Here is a 15,940-nt window from a genome sequence, read left to right as displayed (position 1 = left end):
CCCCTCTGCCCACAGTGGGGGTTGGGTGCCCCAGAGGGAGTGACCAGCACAGGGGCCCATCCACTGATCCGTTCCCAGGCCGGGGTCTCTGTCCCTGCCTAGCTTGGCACAGGGCCGTGGATGGACCCAACCTCCATGAATAGACCCCCCCCCCCCCCCAGTGCTGTCAAAATACTCCCTGGGGCCCCACTGGGTGCCCTGCCCTCGTGCTAGGTGGGGCCTGCTCCTGCTTTCCCTCCCCCCAGGGGCTGTTCCAGTTCTCCACCAGTAGCTCTGCCCTGCCCCTTGTGGCTTCTCGCCCTTTCCTGTAGCGGCTCCAGGGCCGTGCACTGCCTCTGGAGAGGTGCCGGGGCTGCAGGCCTGCCCTAGCCGTGGGGTACCGGGGAGGTGTGTGCCACGGCAGTAACGAGTCCCACCCAGCTCTTGCTTTTTCTGCCGGTGGCTGCAGGGGGAGGGGGTTTCCCGAGAACGTGCTGCTGCAGCGTGTGGGAGGCAGTGTGGCACCCACTCCCAGGTGCATCTTAAATGGGGGTGCTGGTGGGGGGAGGGGTGACCTAGAGGAGTGGCCAAATGGACCCCGTAGGGCCTAGTCCCCACCTGTAGCCAGAGAGGCTGGTGACCCTGACCCGGGGAGGGCTCCATCCCAGCAGACACGGGGCCCAGCTGGGATGGGGGACCAGGCAGTTGGGCGGGAGGGGGCACAGGTCCCGGTCCCTGTCCCTGCCCAGCTGTGGCATTCCAGGCTGAGGTGCAGGCAGACCCTGAGGGACGGGGCTGACCTGGGCACAGCTCAGGCCCATGGGGGATTTCCAGGGGCGGTTCCTGTGGGAGGGGATGCCTGTACTGGCAATAGCTTCCCCCAGGGGCGGTGGGGGCATGGGGGCTCCAATGGCAGCTAGTAGTTGCTGCACGTTGCTGTATCTGGCCCGTTTGCGGGGCACTGGGGGATCCGGAGCACCCGGCTGAGGCTGCTCCAACACTTCTACTGGCCGGGGATCTTTGCGGCCGTGCGGTGATATTGTTGGGCCTGTGACTCCTGCCGGGGGGGGGGCTGAGATGGGAGGGACGCTGCTTTGAGGCCCCTACCCATCATAGCGGAGCGGTTCCGGAAGGCAGCAATAGAGGTGGTGGGGCCCGGTGGCCAGGCGACCCGGACAGGGAACAACTACATCCTGGTAGCCACGGATTTGGCTACCAAGTGCCCTGAGGCCGTGGCCCTGCCCTCTAGCGAGGCGGACACGGTGGCAGACGCGCTGCTGGCCCTTTTCAGCAGGGTGGGGTTCCCTGAGGAGTCCTCACGGACCAGGGATCCAACTTCATGGCGGCCCCACTCCGGTGCTTGTGGCCAGCTCACCTGGGCCCCAGCGTATGGCAGCCAGTCCAGCGGGCTGGTGGGGAGGTTCTAGGGGACCCTGAAGCAGATGCTGGAGGCCTTCATGCACCGGCACCCACCCCACCTGCTGTCTGCACACAGAGAGGTACCCCGAAAGTCTACCAGGTTCTCCCTGACCAAGCCAGGGTGCAGAGGGAAGGCCCCCCTGGGCTTGCTGAGGGAGTTATGGGAGGGGGAGACCTCCCCGGATGGCGAGTCGAGGGCAGAGGACGTCCTGGCTTTCCAGGAAAGGCTCACTGAGCTCATGGGCCTGGCAAGAACCCAAGGGAAATGGAAAGGCTGTTCCGACTGCAGAGCGGGCCTGTCACGTTATCGGATTGTGAGGGGAGCAGCCAGGTCACTGCTGCACCCATTGGGGGGGGGGGGGGTGTTTGCCCCAAGAGTGGTACAAAGGGGCCATGTGAGGGGTCAAAAAAAAGCTACTTTCTTCTGATTCTGTATCTGCTCATCGTAGATCTGTGTAATGTCGGTGTGTGGAGTCAGGAATCTGTAATCTGGGTGGAGACTGAATATTTCCCTGCATGTGGTTGAGCGTTGGGCAGAGCCCGGGCCTGTGGACATGCTAATCAGCGAGGCCCTGTGGGACAATGGCACTCGATGGGCCAAGGACACACCTAAAGCATGAGGGCTGACACCTGAGAGCTGCCAGCAGGGACACAGGGATAAGCCGCTGGCCAGATGACCTGCTGCAGCCAAGAAGAGGCCAGGAAGGAGGTATTAAGATGCCATGTGGCTGACTCCATCTTGGTTCTCAGCTCAGCACGTCATCCCAGAGGCAGCAGTGCAGGGATCGAAGAGCCCGGAAGACCTGTGAACCCATCCTGATCCTAGGATGCGCACCAAGGACTTTTAAACCAGCAGCTGTAACATCTCTGCTAGAGCCTGCATCGAGAACTGGGAGATTCGGTGCATGTAACGTACTGTTCTTTAACAACCTCACTCTCATGCTTTTCTTTCTTGTGGTAATAAACCTTTAGATGTTAGATGCTAAAGGATTGGCCCAGCGTGATCTGTGGGTAAGGTCCAGAGGGTAAATTGACCAGGGATCTGTGGCTGGTTTCTTGGAACTGGACAGAACTTGTTCGGGGTAGGTGGGATTGGGTGCTAGGACCCCCCACCGGTGTATGAGGCCCGGGGCCATCTGGGGCACGGATATTGCTGGGGCGTCGGAGGGGTTTTGCTCGTGAGGCTTCAAGCAGGCAGCTGAAGCGCTCTGTGGGACTGGTGTGTGGCCTGTTTGGAGAGGTCTCCAGTCTGGGGGCTGTAAGAAGTCCCAAATTTGAGCAATTCGCCCCAAGGGGGCTGAGGTATCCTGGCCCTGACTCCTGTAGCCACGTCACGTCTGTGCGGGGCTGTATCCTGAGAATCAAGAAACCCCCTGTTCTACTGGCTGGCGGAGTCGAGTCTGGCTGCTCCAGGGGTGCCGGGTCGGGGGGGCCCCGCCGCACCGTCACTACCAGTGTGCCTGGAAGAGTGCGCGCCTGCATGGGCCCACACTAAGAATCTGAGGCCAATCCCCCTCCTCAGAACTGCAGAGCGGCTGCTCTGGGGTGGGGCCGTGGGGTGGGCGGCTGTCAGGGTCAGAGCTACATGGTGAGGAGCAGAGGCTGCTCTGGTGCCAAGGCTGGGGGGCGGGGGATGGGGAGGGAGAAGTGGAGCTGCTCTGGTGGCTGCTGGGGCCGCTCCCAGGGCCGGTGCCAGCCTTTCCCCGGAGCTGGAGCTGGAGCCGTGGCTGCATAGTGGCTTCCCGACTGACTGCTCCTTGATGCAACTGCTCCTGGGCCCCCTGCAGCCCCCCCACGCAGCTCCTCCCTCGGCTCCTGGCTACCGCCCTGCTTTGGGGGTGCCCGCCCCCAGCTGCCGGGGGTGAGAAGGCAGTGGGACGGGGGGGGGGGGGGGCAGCTACTTTAGCTCCTCTCTCTCTCTCACAGGTGGGGGCGGCCCTGCCAGCGGGACGGGTCCCAGTTTCAGGGCTAACGCCCGGACCCAGCAGGAGCCGCACGGCACAGGTGGTGCCTCTCCCGCCCGTACTGCGCTTCCCAGCGCACGCCCCTACTCCCGCCTGGCTCTAGGGCCACTGCCCGCAGCCCACTCCCTGCCCAGGCTGCAGCTGGCCACGCGGGCCGGTTAGGGACATAGAAAATAAATTTTATTCTCCATTTGCAATTCCTACGTTGCAGTTGCAGCACTAACCGTGATCCTCGTGAGAAGAGAGCAGCTGGCGCGCCCCCTGGCACGCAACAGGAACAGCCACGGCCAGGGCCGCCGACCTCACCGCCCAGAGTCGCCTGTCTCATACTCAACCAGACTCCAGCCAGCCCCTAGGGCCCGGGCTCTGGGCGGCGCCTGGCCCACTAGGGCGGGAGGGGACGAGGCAGGTGCAGCCACGGGGGCTGGAAGCCGGAGGCTGAGGCGAGCTCAGGGCTGCGCTCCGGCTGCAGCAGGAACCGGCGACCCCAGAGGCGCTGGAGAGGCGAGGAGGGGCGAGGCGGCCAGGCTGCCCAGGGGCTGGGCTGCAGACAGCGAGGTAAGCCCTGTGCCAGTGAGAGGGCAGAGTCAGGCCAGCAGAGAGCAAAAGGACAATGGCAGAGGCTGCTCCCCACCCCCGTCCCCCCATGCGTAGGGGGCAGGGTCGCCCAGGAAAGGCATGCCCCCCCGGTGTAACCCGCACACCCGCTGGGGGCGGGGCACTGCCCCTGCCGTGGCACTGGGGCCACGTACAGCGAGGGGGAGACAAGGAGTTTGCTCTGCAGCCTCAGCTGGGGGCCAGCCGACTTAGCTCAGGCTGCAGTGGGTTCTGCCCTGAGCTCCAGAGGTTCCCGGTTCAGCCCTGCCTCTCAGCGTGGCACCTGCCAGGGAGCCCCGCCATGGCACGTGGGCGAGGGCTCGGCCGTCCCACCGGCCCCTCTGAGACAGGCCCCCAATGCTGAGCTGGGGCATTGCTCCTCCCTTGGCAGCGCCCCGTGGGGCCCCAGGGCACCTACCTGCCAACATGCTGGAGGAGCTGACAGGCGTGGTGCTGGCGGGCAGTCCCACGGGGGGGCCCAGCCTCGCGGGGTCTTTCACGATGGGATCTGCGAGGGAGACGGGGAATGAGCCCAGCTCCCGCACTCGCCGGAGACTCCCAAAACCTAGAGGGAGCAGGGCGCCTCGGAGCGGCCCTGAGCACCGGCTGCCTGGGCGAGCAGCAGCAATGGCAGCCAGGCAGCAGGCGGCCAGACGGGGGAGCTGCACTCAGGATCAAAGGTGAAGCTACTCTTAAGGGCTACGTCTACACTGGCACCTTTTTCCGGAAATGCTTAAAACGGAATGCTATTCCGTTTTCAGTTTTTCCGGAAAAGGAACGTCTACATTGGCAGGCTGCTTTTCCAGAAAAGCCCTTTTTCCGGAAAAGCGTCTGTGGCCAATGTAGACGCGCTTTTCCAGAAAAGAGCCCCGACCGCCATTTTCGCGATCGGGGCTTTTTTCCAGAAAAGACTACTGGGCTGTCTACACTGGCCCTTTTCCGGAACAGTGTTCCGGAATAAGGACTTATGCCCGAGCGGGAGCAGAATAGTTTTTCCGGATTAGAGGCTGATTTTGTACAGTAGATGGTAGTTGCTTTTCCGGAAAAGCAAGCGGCCAGTGTAGACAGCTCGCAGCTTATTCCGGAAAAGCGGCTGCTTTTCCGGAATAAGTGGCCCAGTGTAGACACAGCCAAGGAGTGGGGCAAGTGGAGAACCTGGGAATGGAGCACTGGGTAAGGGCAGCCCTTCCCCGAGACGGGCCCGCCAGCTCATGGCAAGGCCAGGCCGGCAGCAGCAGGAGCAGGTCACGGCCAGGCTGGGCCGGCAGCAGCAGGAGCAGGTCACGGCCAGGCCAGGCTGGGCCGGCAGCAGCAGAAGCAGGTCACGGCCAGGCCGGGCCGGCAGCAGCAGGAGCAGGAGCAGGTCACGGCCAGGCCAGGCTGGGCCGGCAGCAGCAGAAGCAGGTCACGGCCAGGCCGGGCCGGCAGCAGCAGAAGCAGGTCACGGCCAGGCCGGGCCGGCAGCAGCAGGAGCAGGAGCAGGAGCAGGTCACGGCCAGGCCGGGCCGGCAGCAGCAGGAGCAGGAGCAGGTCACGGCCAGGCCGGGCTGGCAGCAGCAGGAGCAGGAGCAGGTCACGGCCAGGCCGGGACGGCAGCAGCAGGAGCAGGAGCAGGTCACGGCCAGGCCGGGCCGGCGGCAGCAGGAGCAGGTCACGGCCAGGCCGGGCCGGCGGCAGCAGGAGCAGGTCACGGCCAGGCCGGGCCGGCGGCAGCAGGAGCAGGTCACGGCCAGGCCGGGCCGGGCCGGCGGCAGCAGGAGCAGGTCACGGCCAGGCCGGGCCGGGCCGGCGGCAGCAGGAGCAGGTCACGGCCAGGCCAGGCCGGGCCGGCGGCAGCAGGAGCAGGTCACGGCCAGGCCGGGCCGGCGGCAGCAGGAGCAGGTCACGGCCAGGCCGGGCCGGCGGCAGCAGGAGCAGGTCATGGCCAGGCCGGGCCGGCGGCAGCAGGAGCAGGTCATGGCCAGGCCAGGCCGGCGGCAGCAGCAGCAGGAGCAGGTCATGGCCAGGCCGGGCCGGCAGCAGCAGCCACACAGGGGAACAGGACAGACTCATTTCCACGGCAGCAGCGTGCGCGGGGCTCGAGACAGGAGGCGACACCCCCTGCCCTGCCATCGACCCCCAGCACAGGGCCAGCTAAGGAGCGTTCTGGGGGCTGTTCCCACAGGGAGCAACCTGGGCAAGACACTGCCTCACTGGACCAAGTGGGAAGAGATGCCTGGGTAGGAGTCGGGCGGGCAGCCAGGGATGCAAGGGGGGGAGCAGGACCAAGAACAGAGCCACCGGGGCAGCCCCAGAGCCTGCTCAGCCTGCTGACCGGGTACGCGAGGAGGGCGGGGCGGGGCCTGGCCATGGCCGGGCACAGCAAGGGCAGCCGGCAGAGCTGTGGGCAGAGGTCGCTGGTGCTTTGCCTACGCACAGAAGTACGGGTGCTCCATGGCCTCCCGGGCAGTGAGCCGGGTCTGGTGGTCGTAGCGCAGCAGCTTGTCCAGGAAGTCCAGGGCCTCCGTGCTCACCAGGTGCTGGTTCTCACTGTGCACAAAGCGCTCCCATCGCTTGCGGGAATGTCTGCACGGGACAGACAGACAGACAGCCTGGAACCCTGCCCGCTGCACCCGGAGCCGCCCCACATGCCCAGCAGAGCTGCGGTGCACGCCAGGCTCGCGGTGCTCCACACGCCCTCCCCAGCATGGTGACACCCCCATGCACTCACGCAGGAGCAACCGGTGTCACCCAGCTGTATCCCCAGCCCTGCGCTGGCGGGAGCATCCAGCAGTGCCCGGCTGTATCCCCAGCCCGCGCACAGGAGCAACCGGTGTCGCCCGGCTGTATCCTCAGCCCTGCGCTGGCGGGAGCATCCAGCGGTGCCCGGCTGTATCCCCAGCCCGCGCACAGGAGCAACCGGTGCCGCCCGGCTGTATCCTCAGCCCTGCGCTGGCGGGAGCATCCAGCGGTGCCCGGCTGTATCCCCAGCCCGCGCACAGGAGCAACCGGTGCCGCCCGGCTGTATCCTCAGCCCTGCGCTGGCAGGAGCATCCAGCGGTGCCCGGCTGTACCCCCAGCCCGCGCGTGGGAGCAACTGGCGCCGCCCAGCTGTATCCCCAGCCCGCGCGTGGGAGCAACTGGCGCCGCCCAGCTGTATCCCCAGCCCATGCACCGTCTCCGACTCCTGCTCCTGTCTTTTGGGTGGCTCAATGCAGCCAGCACCGGGGGCAGGACGCAGAGCACTCCTGGTCTGAAGCACGGCTACCGCAGCCAAATCCTCGGCTGTGCTTCCGCACGGAGCTGATGTCTCCTCTCAGATGCTAAGGACCCCCCAGAACGTGGCCACACAGACCCCTCCCTCCCGTCAGAACGAGGCCAGGGCGCCAGGGCTAACCCCCATCGCAGTGTCCGGACACCCCAGCGTCTCGCGTGTGTTGCTGCTAGTTCTGTGAGCCCTGCTGCGACAGCCTCCTGGAACGGGTGCTGGAGACACGCCCAGCCTCTCCCGACCCCTGGATTTTACCTGCAGGCTCTGAGCGACCGCCCTAAGGCACAGGGCGTGAGCCAGCCCTACACTGCACCCTCCTGAAATCCCGACCCCAGGGTCTCACTTCCCTGTGTCCCCACAAACAGCTGGCACAGCACATGCTCCGCGAGGCCCTGAGCCACTCTCACCCCTCCCCGGGAGGCTCCCACGCCAGCCCTGAGCAGCCTCGGTGCATTTATCCTCGAGCTGGGACCAGGCCGCATCCCCAGTCCGCAGTAAGATGGGACGCCCAGGCCGAAGTGAAGCCCCCGCACTGCTGGAGACAAAGCCGCCCAGGGCTGGCCAGCACGGAGCGACTGGGCCGGTTGCCCACACTGGGTGCAGCTGCGGCCAGGCACCCGCAAGGGAGATTTGGGGGCAGGAGCATCCTATGGGGAGACAGGGCCTCCGGCTGGCCCCAGCCCTGGAGCCCCCTCCCCACGGCGCCTGGCTGCCCCGGCACCCACCTGCCTAGGAGGTCGTTGAAGCGGGGGTCCAGCTCGACGTTGTACTTGTCGATGTAGTCGTACAGGTCCTCCGTTCCCAGCACTTTCGCGATCCGCACCAGCTGGCAGGGGAGAGAGACACGAGCTCCTACACCCAAATCTACCAGCGCGGCCGGGCCGCGGCGAGCCCAGCCGCCGTGATCCAATGGCAGCGCAGAGAGCGTCCGCGAGGCCTGCCTCCTGGCCTCGTGCTCCAGGCTAGGCCTCCCCTCCGGGCAGGCTGGCAGCCTTGGCTGCCTGAGCCGGGGAGTCTTCGTGCTGCAGGGCCAACACGGAGGGGAGGGGCTGCCCCGGACTCAGATGAGCCTCTCCTCACCCTGGGAGTCCGTAGGGCTCACCCGCCCTTCAGAGGGTCTCTCTGGGGCTGCCACTGCCAGCAGAGGGAAAGCTCCTCCCCAGGCTGGAAGGGAGCCTACAGGGCCTGGCCGCCCACCCGACAGCAGGCACGGCCAGCAGGAAGACTCCCGGCTGCGTAGGGTCACCACAGCAGCACTCGCTCCGCCTGCCGAGCGGCAGCTGCCGGCGCTAGGGTGGTGGGTTTTGCACCCCCCTCCCCCAGCTCAGCCGTGCCAGGATAAGCGTACCCCAAGGCGAGCGGTGTGAAAAGTCCGCCCGAGGGAGCCCCGTGCAGACAGCGCTGGCGGCGGAGCTGCACCCACTGGCCCAGCTCCCGCCTCCTGCGGCAGCCGCGCCGACGCAGACCTGGCCCGAGCCGTAGTCACCCTCGTGGCTCAGCCACGGCTGTCAGGGCCTTCACGGTCAGATGGAGCAACCCTTCCGCGGGCCTCTGCCGAGCCGGCCCGGCATCCCAGGGAGCCAATCTAGTGTTGGGGGTGGGGACAGCCTCAAGCACCTCGGCAACTGGCTGTAGTCAAAGAGCCAGCCGCTAGCACCCCTCAGCTCGGCTCACCCTTCCACAGAGGCAAGCCGGTCGGGGGCGGGGAGACAGCAAAGCCGAAACCCAAGGGTTCAGCCTGAGTCCCACCGCCCCGGTCTGACCCGCGGCCCTAGGCTGCACGCACGGCTCTGACGCCGCAGGCCAGCTCGTGGCCCCAGGGCCGGGAGCCTGGCGCCTGAGTCCCACCGCCCCGGCCTGGCCCGCAGCCCGAGGCTGCACGCACGGCTCTGACGCCGCAGGCCAGCTCGTGGCCCCAGGGCCGGGAGCCTGGCGCCTGAGTCCCAACGCCCCGGTCTGGCCCGCGGCCCTAGGCTGCACGCACGGCTCTGACGCCGCAGGCCAGCTCGTGGCCCTGGGGCAGGGAGCCTGGCGCCTGAGTCCCACCGCCCCGGTCTGGCCCGCGGCCCGAGGCTGCACGCACGGCTCTGATGCCGCAGGCCAGCTCGTGGCCCCAGGGCCGGGAGCCTGGCGCCTGAGTCCCACCGCCCCGGTCTGGCCCGCGGCCCGAGGCTGCACGCACGGCTCTGACGCCGCAGGCCAGCTCGTGGCCCTGGGGCAGGGAGCCTGGCGCCTGAGTCCCACCGCCCCGGTCTGGCCCGCGGCCCTAGGCTGCATGCACGGCTCTGACGCCGCAGGCCAGCTCGTGGCCCTGGGGCAGGGAGCCTGGCGCCTGAGTCCCACCACCCCGGTCTGGCCCGCGGCCCTAGGCTGCACGCACGGCTCTGACGCCGCAGGCCAGCTCGTGGCCCCAGGGCCGGGAGCCTGGCGCCTGAGTCCCACCGCCCCGGTCTGGCCCGCGGCCCTAGGCTGCACGCACGGCTCTGACGCCGCCGGCCAGCTCGTGGCCCCAGGGCCGGGAGCCTGGCGCCTGAGTCCCACCGCCCCGGCCTGGCCCGCGGCCCTAGGCTGCACGCACGGCTCTGACGCCGCAGGCCAGCTCGTGGCCCCAGGGCCGGGAGCCTGGCGCCTGAGTCCCACCGCCCCGGTCTGGCCCGCGGCCCTAGGCTGCACGCACGGCTCTGACGCCGCCGGCCAGCTCGTGGCCCCAGGGCCGGGAGCCTGGCGCCTGAGTCCCACCGCCCCGGCCTGGCCCGCGGCCCTAGGCTGCACGCACGGCTCTGACGCCGCCGGCCAGCTCGTGGCCCCAGGGCCGGGAGCCTGGCGCCTGAGTCCCACCGCCCCGGACTGGCCCGCGGCCCTAGGCTGCACGCACGGCTCTGACGCCGCAGGCCAGCTCGTGGCCCTGGGGCAGGGAGCCTGGCGCCTGAGTCCCACCGCCCCGGTCTGGCCCGCGGCCCTAGGCTGCACGCACGGCTCTGACGCCGCAGGCCAGGGCGGGGCTCACCTGATCGTAGTTGTCATGGCCGTGGAAGAAGGGCTCCTTGCGGAAGATCATGCTGGCGAGCATGCAGCCTAAGCTCCACATGTCCAGGCTGTAGTCGTACGTCTGCAAGAGCCAAGGGCAGGGCGGGGAGGATGCAGCAGCTCCGAGCATCGCCAGCCGGCCACCACCCCCCGCCCCCCAGCCCCGGGTGTGAGTGTGGCTGGCCGCTCCAGTTCCAAGCTGCCATTAGCGCAGGGCCCTCGGTCTCTTGCCCACAGGCCTGGGGTTCACCCGCAGCCCGTGGGCCCCTTCTAGAGAGCAGCCAGCCCAGCTCGACCCCTCCCCCAGAGGAGCCACCCGGCCGTGCTGCATTCCTTGTCTTCCCCTTCCGCAGGGCTTCCCCCTGGCCAGGGCCCCTCTCGCCCGTGCCCCAGGACAGTGCCACCGTCTCCCTTGCCCCTCGCTCCAGCCCCGCCCCAGTGCATGTGGAGGGACAGAACCGCGCCGGGACGCGCTGGCCCCCTTCTGCCTGGCTCGGCACGGCAAGGCCTGGCCTGGCCAGCAGCTGGCGCTGTCCCCCTGCCGGGCTGCTTCCCATACCTGGTAGTCAACCAAGAGCTCTGGTCCCTTGAAGTAGCGGGAGGCCACCCGGACATTGTACTCCTGGCCCGGGTGGTAGAACTCCGCCAGCCCCCAGTCTATCAGGCGCAGCTGGAGGGGGAAAGAGACGGAGCCCCAGTCACCTCGGACACCCAGTGCCGGCGGGCAGTGCAGAGGGAGGCAGCGCGCCAGGGCCCAGGATAGCCCTCGAGACCTGCGCCGAGATCCGGCCCGGCCGACTCCGAAATCAGGGAACGAGAAAGTGGGTGAACAGCGCAGGAGGGGGGGCTTTGGGGGTCGGCAAAAGGAAACATCGGGGGGCAAAGCGTCACCGTGGCGCTGACTGGAAGATGAGAACAGGGAAAAGCCAGTTCTGCATCGTGGCTGCCGCTCCCACGGGGGCTCTCGTGAGCAGGCCAGAGGGACAGCGCCAGCCCTGCCTCGGCTGACTCGTGTCACTTCGGAGCACTGCCCGGAGCAGGACACGGCCTCTCCCTCCCTCTGCCTGTCTCCCGAGAGTCTATTCTGCAACACTGCAGGGAGCCGGCGAGTGGAGAGGAGGCTAAAAGCCGCTGCGGCCACCGACAGCACCGGCCAAGCTGAGCAGACCACGTGCCGCCGTTTTCCAGCTCTTCCCTCCCCTGCCAGGTGCTTGTCTGCAATGGCCCTGAGCTAAATGGGGCTGGACGTCAGCAGCGGCAGCGCCAGCGCATCTCCCCTGAAGGGCCCCTCCAGAAAGGAGCAAGGGATGCTCTTTGATGAAAGCGTCACGTGCCCCCTGGCGGTCCAGCTCCCTGCTCCCGTGCCCATGAAAAGGAGCTTCCCTGGAGCGTCTGCCACGGGACCGTGCCCAGCCCGGGAGCCTGTTAGCGCCTCGGGCACGTGTGCGCCATGAACCCGCGTGAGGCTCTCAAGGCACCTCCCAAGGTGAGCGCCACAAGCAGCCCTGAGCCGGTCAGTCTGAGCTCCCGGAGGGACCCAAGGGGGACCGAGCTCACAAGGCCAGGCAGTAACTCTGGGGCAGAGCCGGGAGATGCTGTGGGCAGCCTGAAGAGAAGCTGGCCAGGGACAAGGGCCGGAACAGGTGGCTGAAGCGGAAACTCAGGCCCGGGAGGCCCGGCAGGGAGAGAACTCTGCGAACAGTCCAGGAGCTCGCTGCCAGGCGCTGGCTTTGCCCCTGCCGCACACCACAGAGAAGGGCCCGTGCAGCTCTCGAGCAGCCGCCCTTTGAAGTCCGGCGTTTTCCAGGGCCCCAGATGGCAGCTCACTACAAAGGCTCTGGGAGCAATCTCCAGTTCCATTTACAAGCCCGAGTCACTGGGAGACAGGTGGCCAATAAAACAACCTTTACTAGATGCAGGTGTGTTTTACGGGCACCTGTATCCCCAGACAAACAGGGGCGCTGGGCACAGCTGCAAAATCGTCACCCCCAGCTGGAGCGCGGCAAGGGCTGGTCTGTCTCCCTCCGGCACGGTGTCGCCAGCCCACTCCCTGGTTGCACGCACGCCAGTCCCAGCGCACACACGCCAGTGCTGGCCAGTGCGCGTACATCCACGCCCAGTGCTCACTCACCAGCCCTGGCCAGTGCACACACATCCACGCCCAGTGCGCGCACACCAGCCCTGGCCAGTGCGCACACATCCACGCCCAGTGCACACACACCAGCCCTGGCCAGTGCACACATCCACGCCCAGTGCGCACACACCAGCCCTGGCCAGTGCGCACACATCCACGCCCAGTGCGCACACACCAGCCCTGGCCAGTGCACACACATCCACGCCCAGTGCGCACACACCAGCCCTGGCCAGTGCGCACACATCCACGCCCAGTGCGCGCACACCAGCCCTGGCCAGTGCGCACACGTCCACGCCCAGTGCGCACACACCAGCCCTGGCCAGTGCACACACATCCACGCCCAGTGCGCACACACCAGCCCTGGCCAGTGCGCACACGTCCACGCCCAGTGCTCACTCACCAGCCCTGGCCAGTGCACACACATCCACGCCCAGTGCGCACACACCAGCCCTGGCCAGTGCACACACATCCACGCCCAGTGCGCACCCACCAGCCCTGGCCAGTGCACACACATCCACGCCCAGTGCACACACACCAGCCCTGGCCAGTGCACACACATCCACGCCCAGTGCGCACCCACCAGCCCTGGCCAGTGCACACACATCCACGCCCAGTGCACACACACCAGCCCTGGCCAGTGCACACACATCCATGCCCAGTGCGCACACACCAGCCCTGGCCAGTGCACACACATCCACGCCCAGTGCGCACCCACCAGCCCTGGCCAGTGCACACACATCCACGCCCAGTGCGCACACACCAGCCCTGGCCAGTGCACACACATCCATGCCCAGTGCGCACACACCAGCCCTGGCCAGTGCGCACACGTCCACGCCCAGTGCGCACACACCAGCCCTGGCCAGTGCACACACATCCACGCCCAGTGCTCACTCACCAGCCCTGGCCAGTGCACACACGTCCACGCCCAGTGCGCACACACCAGCCCTGGCCAGTGCACACACGTCCACGCCCAGTGCACACACACCAGCCCTAGCCAGTGCACACACGTCCACGCCCAGTGCGCACACACCAGCCCTGGCCAGTGCACACACGTCCACTTCCAGTGCGCACACATTCACACCCAGTGCACACACATCAGCCCCGGCCAGTGCGCACACGTCCACTCCCAGTGCACACACGTCCACGCCCAGTGCTCACTCACCAGCCCTGGCCAGTGCACACACATCCACGCCCAGTGCTCACTCACCAGCCCTGGCCAGTGCACACACGTCCACGCCCAGTGCTCACTCACCAGCCCTGGCCAGTGCACACATGTCCACGCCCAGTGCTCACTCACCAGCCCCAGCCAGTGCGCACACGTCCACTCCCAGTGCACACACATTCACGCCCAGTGCGCACACATTCACGCCCAGTGCACACACACCAGCCCCGGCCAGTGCGCACACGTCCACGCCCAGTGCACACGTACACGCCCAGTGCACACACATCAGCCCCAGCCAGTGCACACACATCCACACCCAGTGCACACACGCCAGCCCCCATGCGCACACGCCACTCCCAGTGTTCCAGCTTTGCCACGCGCTCACTGTAGGACTCGGGAGACACGGCGAGCGACTGGAACAGAGCACAGCGGGCAGGGCTGTGAGCGTATCAGCCCCACGGATGGAGATGGAGCTCCGAGAGGCATTCGCTCACCCGCCCGTCCAATGTGAGGTTTCGCAGCACTGGTATTACCACCTCAGCTGCGCACACTGGTGCTAGGGGTGTGAGCAGGACAGGCGGGGAGTGCAAACGAGCCTGAGGAGCACAAAGGAGAAGCAGGAGCAAATGTGCACACGAGCGTGCGAGCGAGTTCACTCTGCTATTTCCAGGAGAAGGCTGGGAGCCGAGTCTGGAGGAGACAGCAAATGGTTGCTGGTCGCTGCTGCAGCAGGTAAAATGCAGGGAGGGAGGCCTGGAAGGCAGGGCCAACAGCGGCTTCGTTCCCTCCCTCCCAGCTGAGCTCCCTGGGGCTGGGGAGCAGCGTGTCTCCCGCCCGCCCTGGGCAGGGACCAGAAAGAAAGGCACGCCCGGGGGGGTCTGCCGAGCCAGGCCCCCTCACCTTTCTGTGCTCGTGGTCGATCATGACGTTGTGCGGCTTGACGTCTCGATGCATGACCCCCATGCTGTGACAGTAATCCAGGGCCTGGGGCAGAACAAGAGAGGCGGTGTCAAGTCCCTGACTAGCAACCCCCAGGGACGGCGAACGCAAGCGCTGGCAGCAGCTGTGGCAGGGAGACTCCCAGGCTGGCTGGAATTGGCCATGCAACCTCGGGCACCTCCCGGACGGGAGACCGGGCAGCCGAAGTGCCGTCACTGCTCGTTGCCACGAGCCCAGGCGCTGAGCGCACGCCCAGCAGGCTCCGCTACGCAGAAAGCCCCGTGGCTGCCCACGCAGCCCGTAGGGTCGAGCACCCAGAGCCATCCTGCCCTCTCTTGCTTCCACACCATGAGCGCTCTGCATCCGTGGGGGGAACCGGGCCCCGGCTGTCAGTCACCCAGAGGAGGGTGCTGCCAGGGTGCTGCAGGCCGCAGCGAGCACTTCACAGGGGTCTGCACGCGCCAGCGCCAGTTCCGCCCCCATCCCCAATCTCTGGTCTCCCAGGCTGACCCGGGGCTGCGGGGCTAGCACTCTGCAGCACCAGGCAAAACTCCGGGCCCAGCTCCCTGGCTAGACTGCCACGGCTTCAGCCCAGTGCCCGGGAGAGACCAGGGCTCCTGTCCATCGCGTGCACCACAGGCTGCGCATCCCACTGGCCCATGGCCGAGGAGCTGCCCAGCGGGGGGCTGGAAGGGACTGATTGCAGTGCGGGACCAGGACACCTAGACAGAAACACCGGCCCCCTCTTCACCCTGCTCCCTGCGCCGGCCCCGAGACAGCCTAAAGCGGGGAGGGCGAGCGGATGGCTTCCCAGAGTCACACGCCCTCAATGCCTCAGTGACTTGGGCCTGCCACATCCCAAGACACAGCCCACCCTCCACCAACCCGGCCGCCTGCTTCCCCTGCTCCGGCTGGGACTTGCCGGGGGCTCCTAGGGCTGCTGCTCAAGCGGCCACCGCACGTGGGAGGGCTGCTGTTCCCTGCCCCCGCCCGTGCGTTCTGGCAGCAGGAGGAGACAGCCCCTCCCCGGAGCACCCACCCAGCGCCCCCGGGAGTCAGGGCGAGGGCCCCGGGGACTCCGCCGCTCACCTTCAGGATTTCGTACATGTAGAACCGAATGTCGAAGTCAGACAGCGTCTGGTACAGTTGCTGCAAGCCAGGAACGGGAGAGCAGTTGAGGAATTGCCCCGCTCATGCGCAGCATCCTTCCGCCTCCTGCACGCGCTCGGGGGCAGGCACGCGCCCGTCCGCTGGCACGTTTCGGGGCCACTGCGCACCACCCGGCACGCCAGGCTCGCGAGCTCCCTGCACAACAGCAGCAACTGCACAGCCAGAGGAGCGCTCAGCTCACACCTCAGCCTCGAGGCGCAGGCCTGGCCAGCCACTGGGGACATGCACGCTTACACGCAGGCTCCCGGTACCCATGGGGAGCCACCTCCTCCCCCCGCTGCCTCCGTGTCAGTGCGGGG

General features: G+C 67.3%; 1 protein-coding gene across 2 annotated transcripts in view; it reads right to left on the bottom strand.

Moving 5' to 3' along the window:
- Positions 1-3,520: 3,520 nt before the first annotated feature.
- LOC102460464 (casein kinase II subunit alpha-like) overlaps positions 3,521-15,940 on the bottom strand; it is a 55,055-nt gene continuing 42,635 nt past the window's right edge. For both annotated transcript variants that reach the window (XM_075916828.2, XM_089776098.1), the window contains 8 exons: positions 15,561-15,620; positions 14,433-14,516; positions 10,796-10,906; positions 10,217-10,318; positions 7,935-8,035; positions 6,376-6,524; positions 4,378-4,467; positions 3,521-3,927 (listed from right to left, as the gene is read on the bottom strand). In XM_075916828.2, coding sequence (XP_075772943.2) covers positions 3,812-3,927; positions 4,378-4,467; positions 6,376-6,524; positions 7,935-8,035; positions 10,217-10,318; positions 10,796-10,906; positions 14,433-14,516; positions 15,561-15,620 — 813 coding nt within the window. In that variant the 3' untranslated portion in view covers positions 3,521-3,811. The remainder of the gene's footprint in view (positions 3,928-4,377; positions 4,468-6,375; positions 6,525-7,934; positions 8,036-10,216; positions 10,319-10,795; positions 10,907-14,432; positions 14,517-15,560; positions 15,621-15,940) is intronic.

Source organism: Pelodiscus sinensis, chromosome 2 (assembly GCF_052426305.1).
Source record: "Pelodiscus sinensis isolate ZL-2025 chromosome 2, ASM5242630v1, whole genome shotgun sequence".
Taxonomy (NCBI): domain Eukaryota; kingdom Metazoa; phylum Chordata; order Testudines; family Trionychidae; genus Pelodiscus; species Pelodiscus sinensis.
This window is presented reverse-complemented; position numbering and strand designations above follow the sequence as displayed.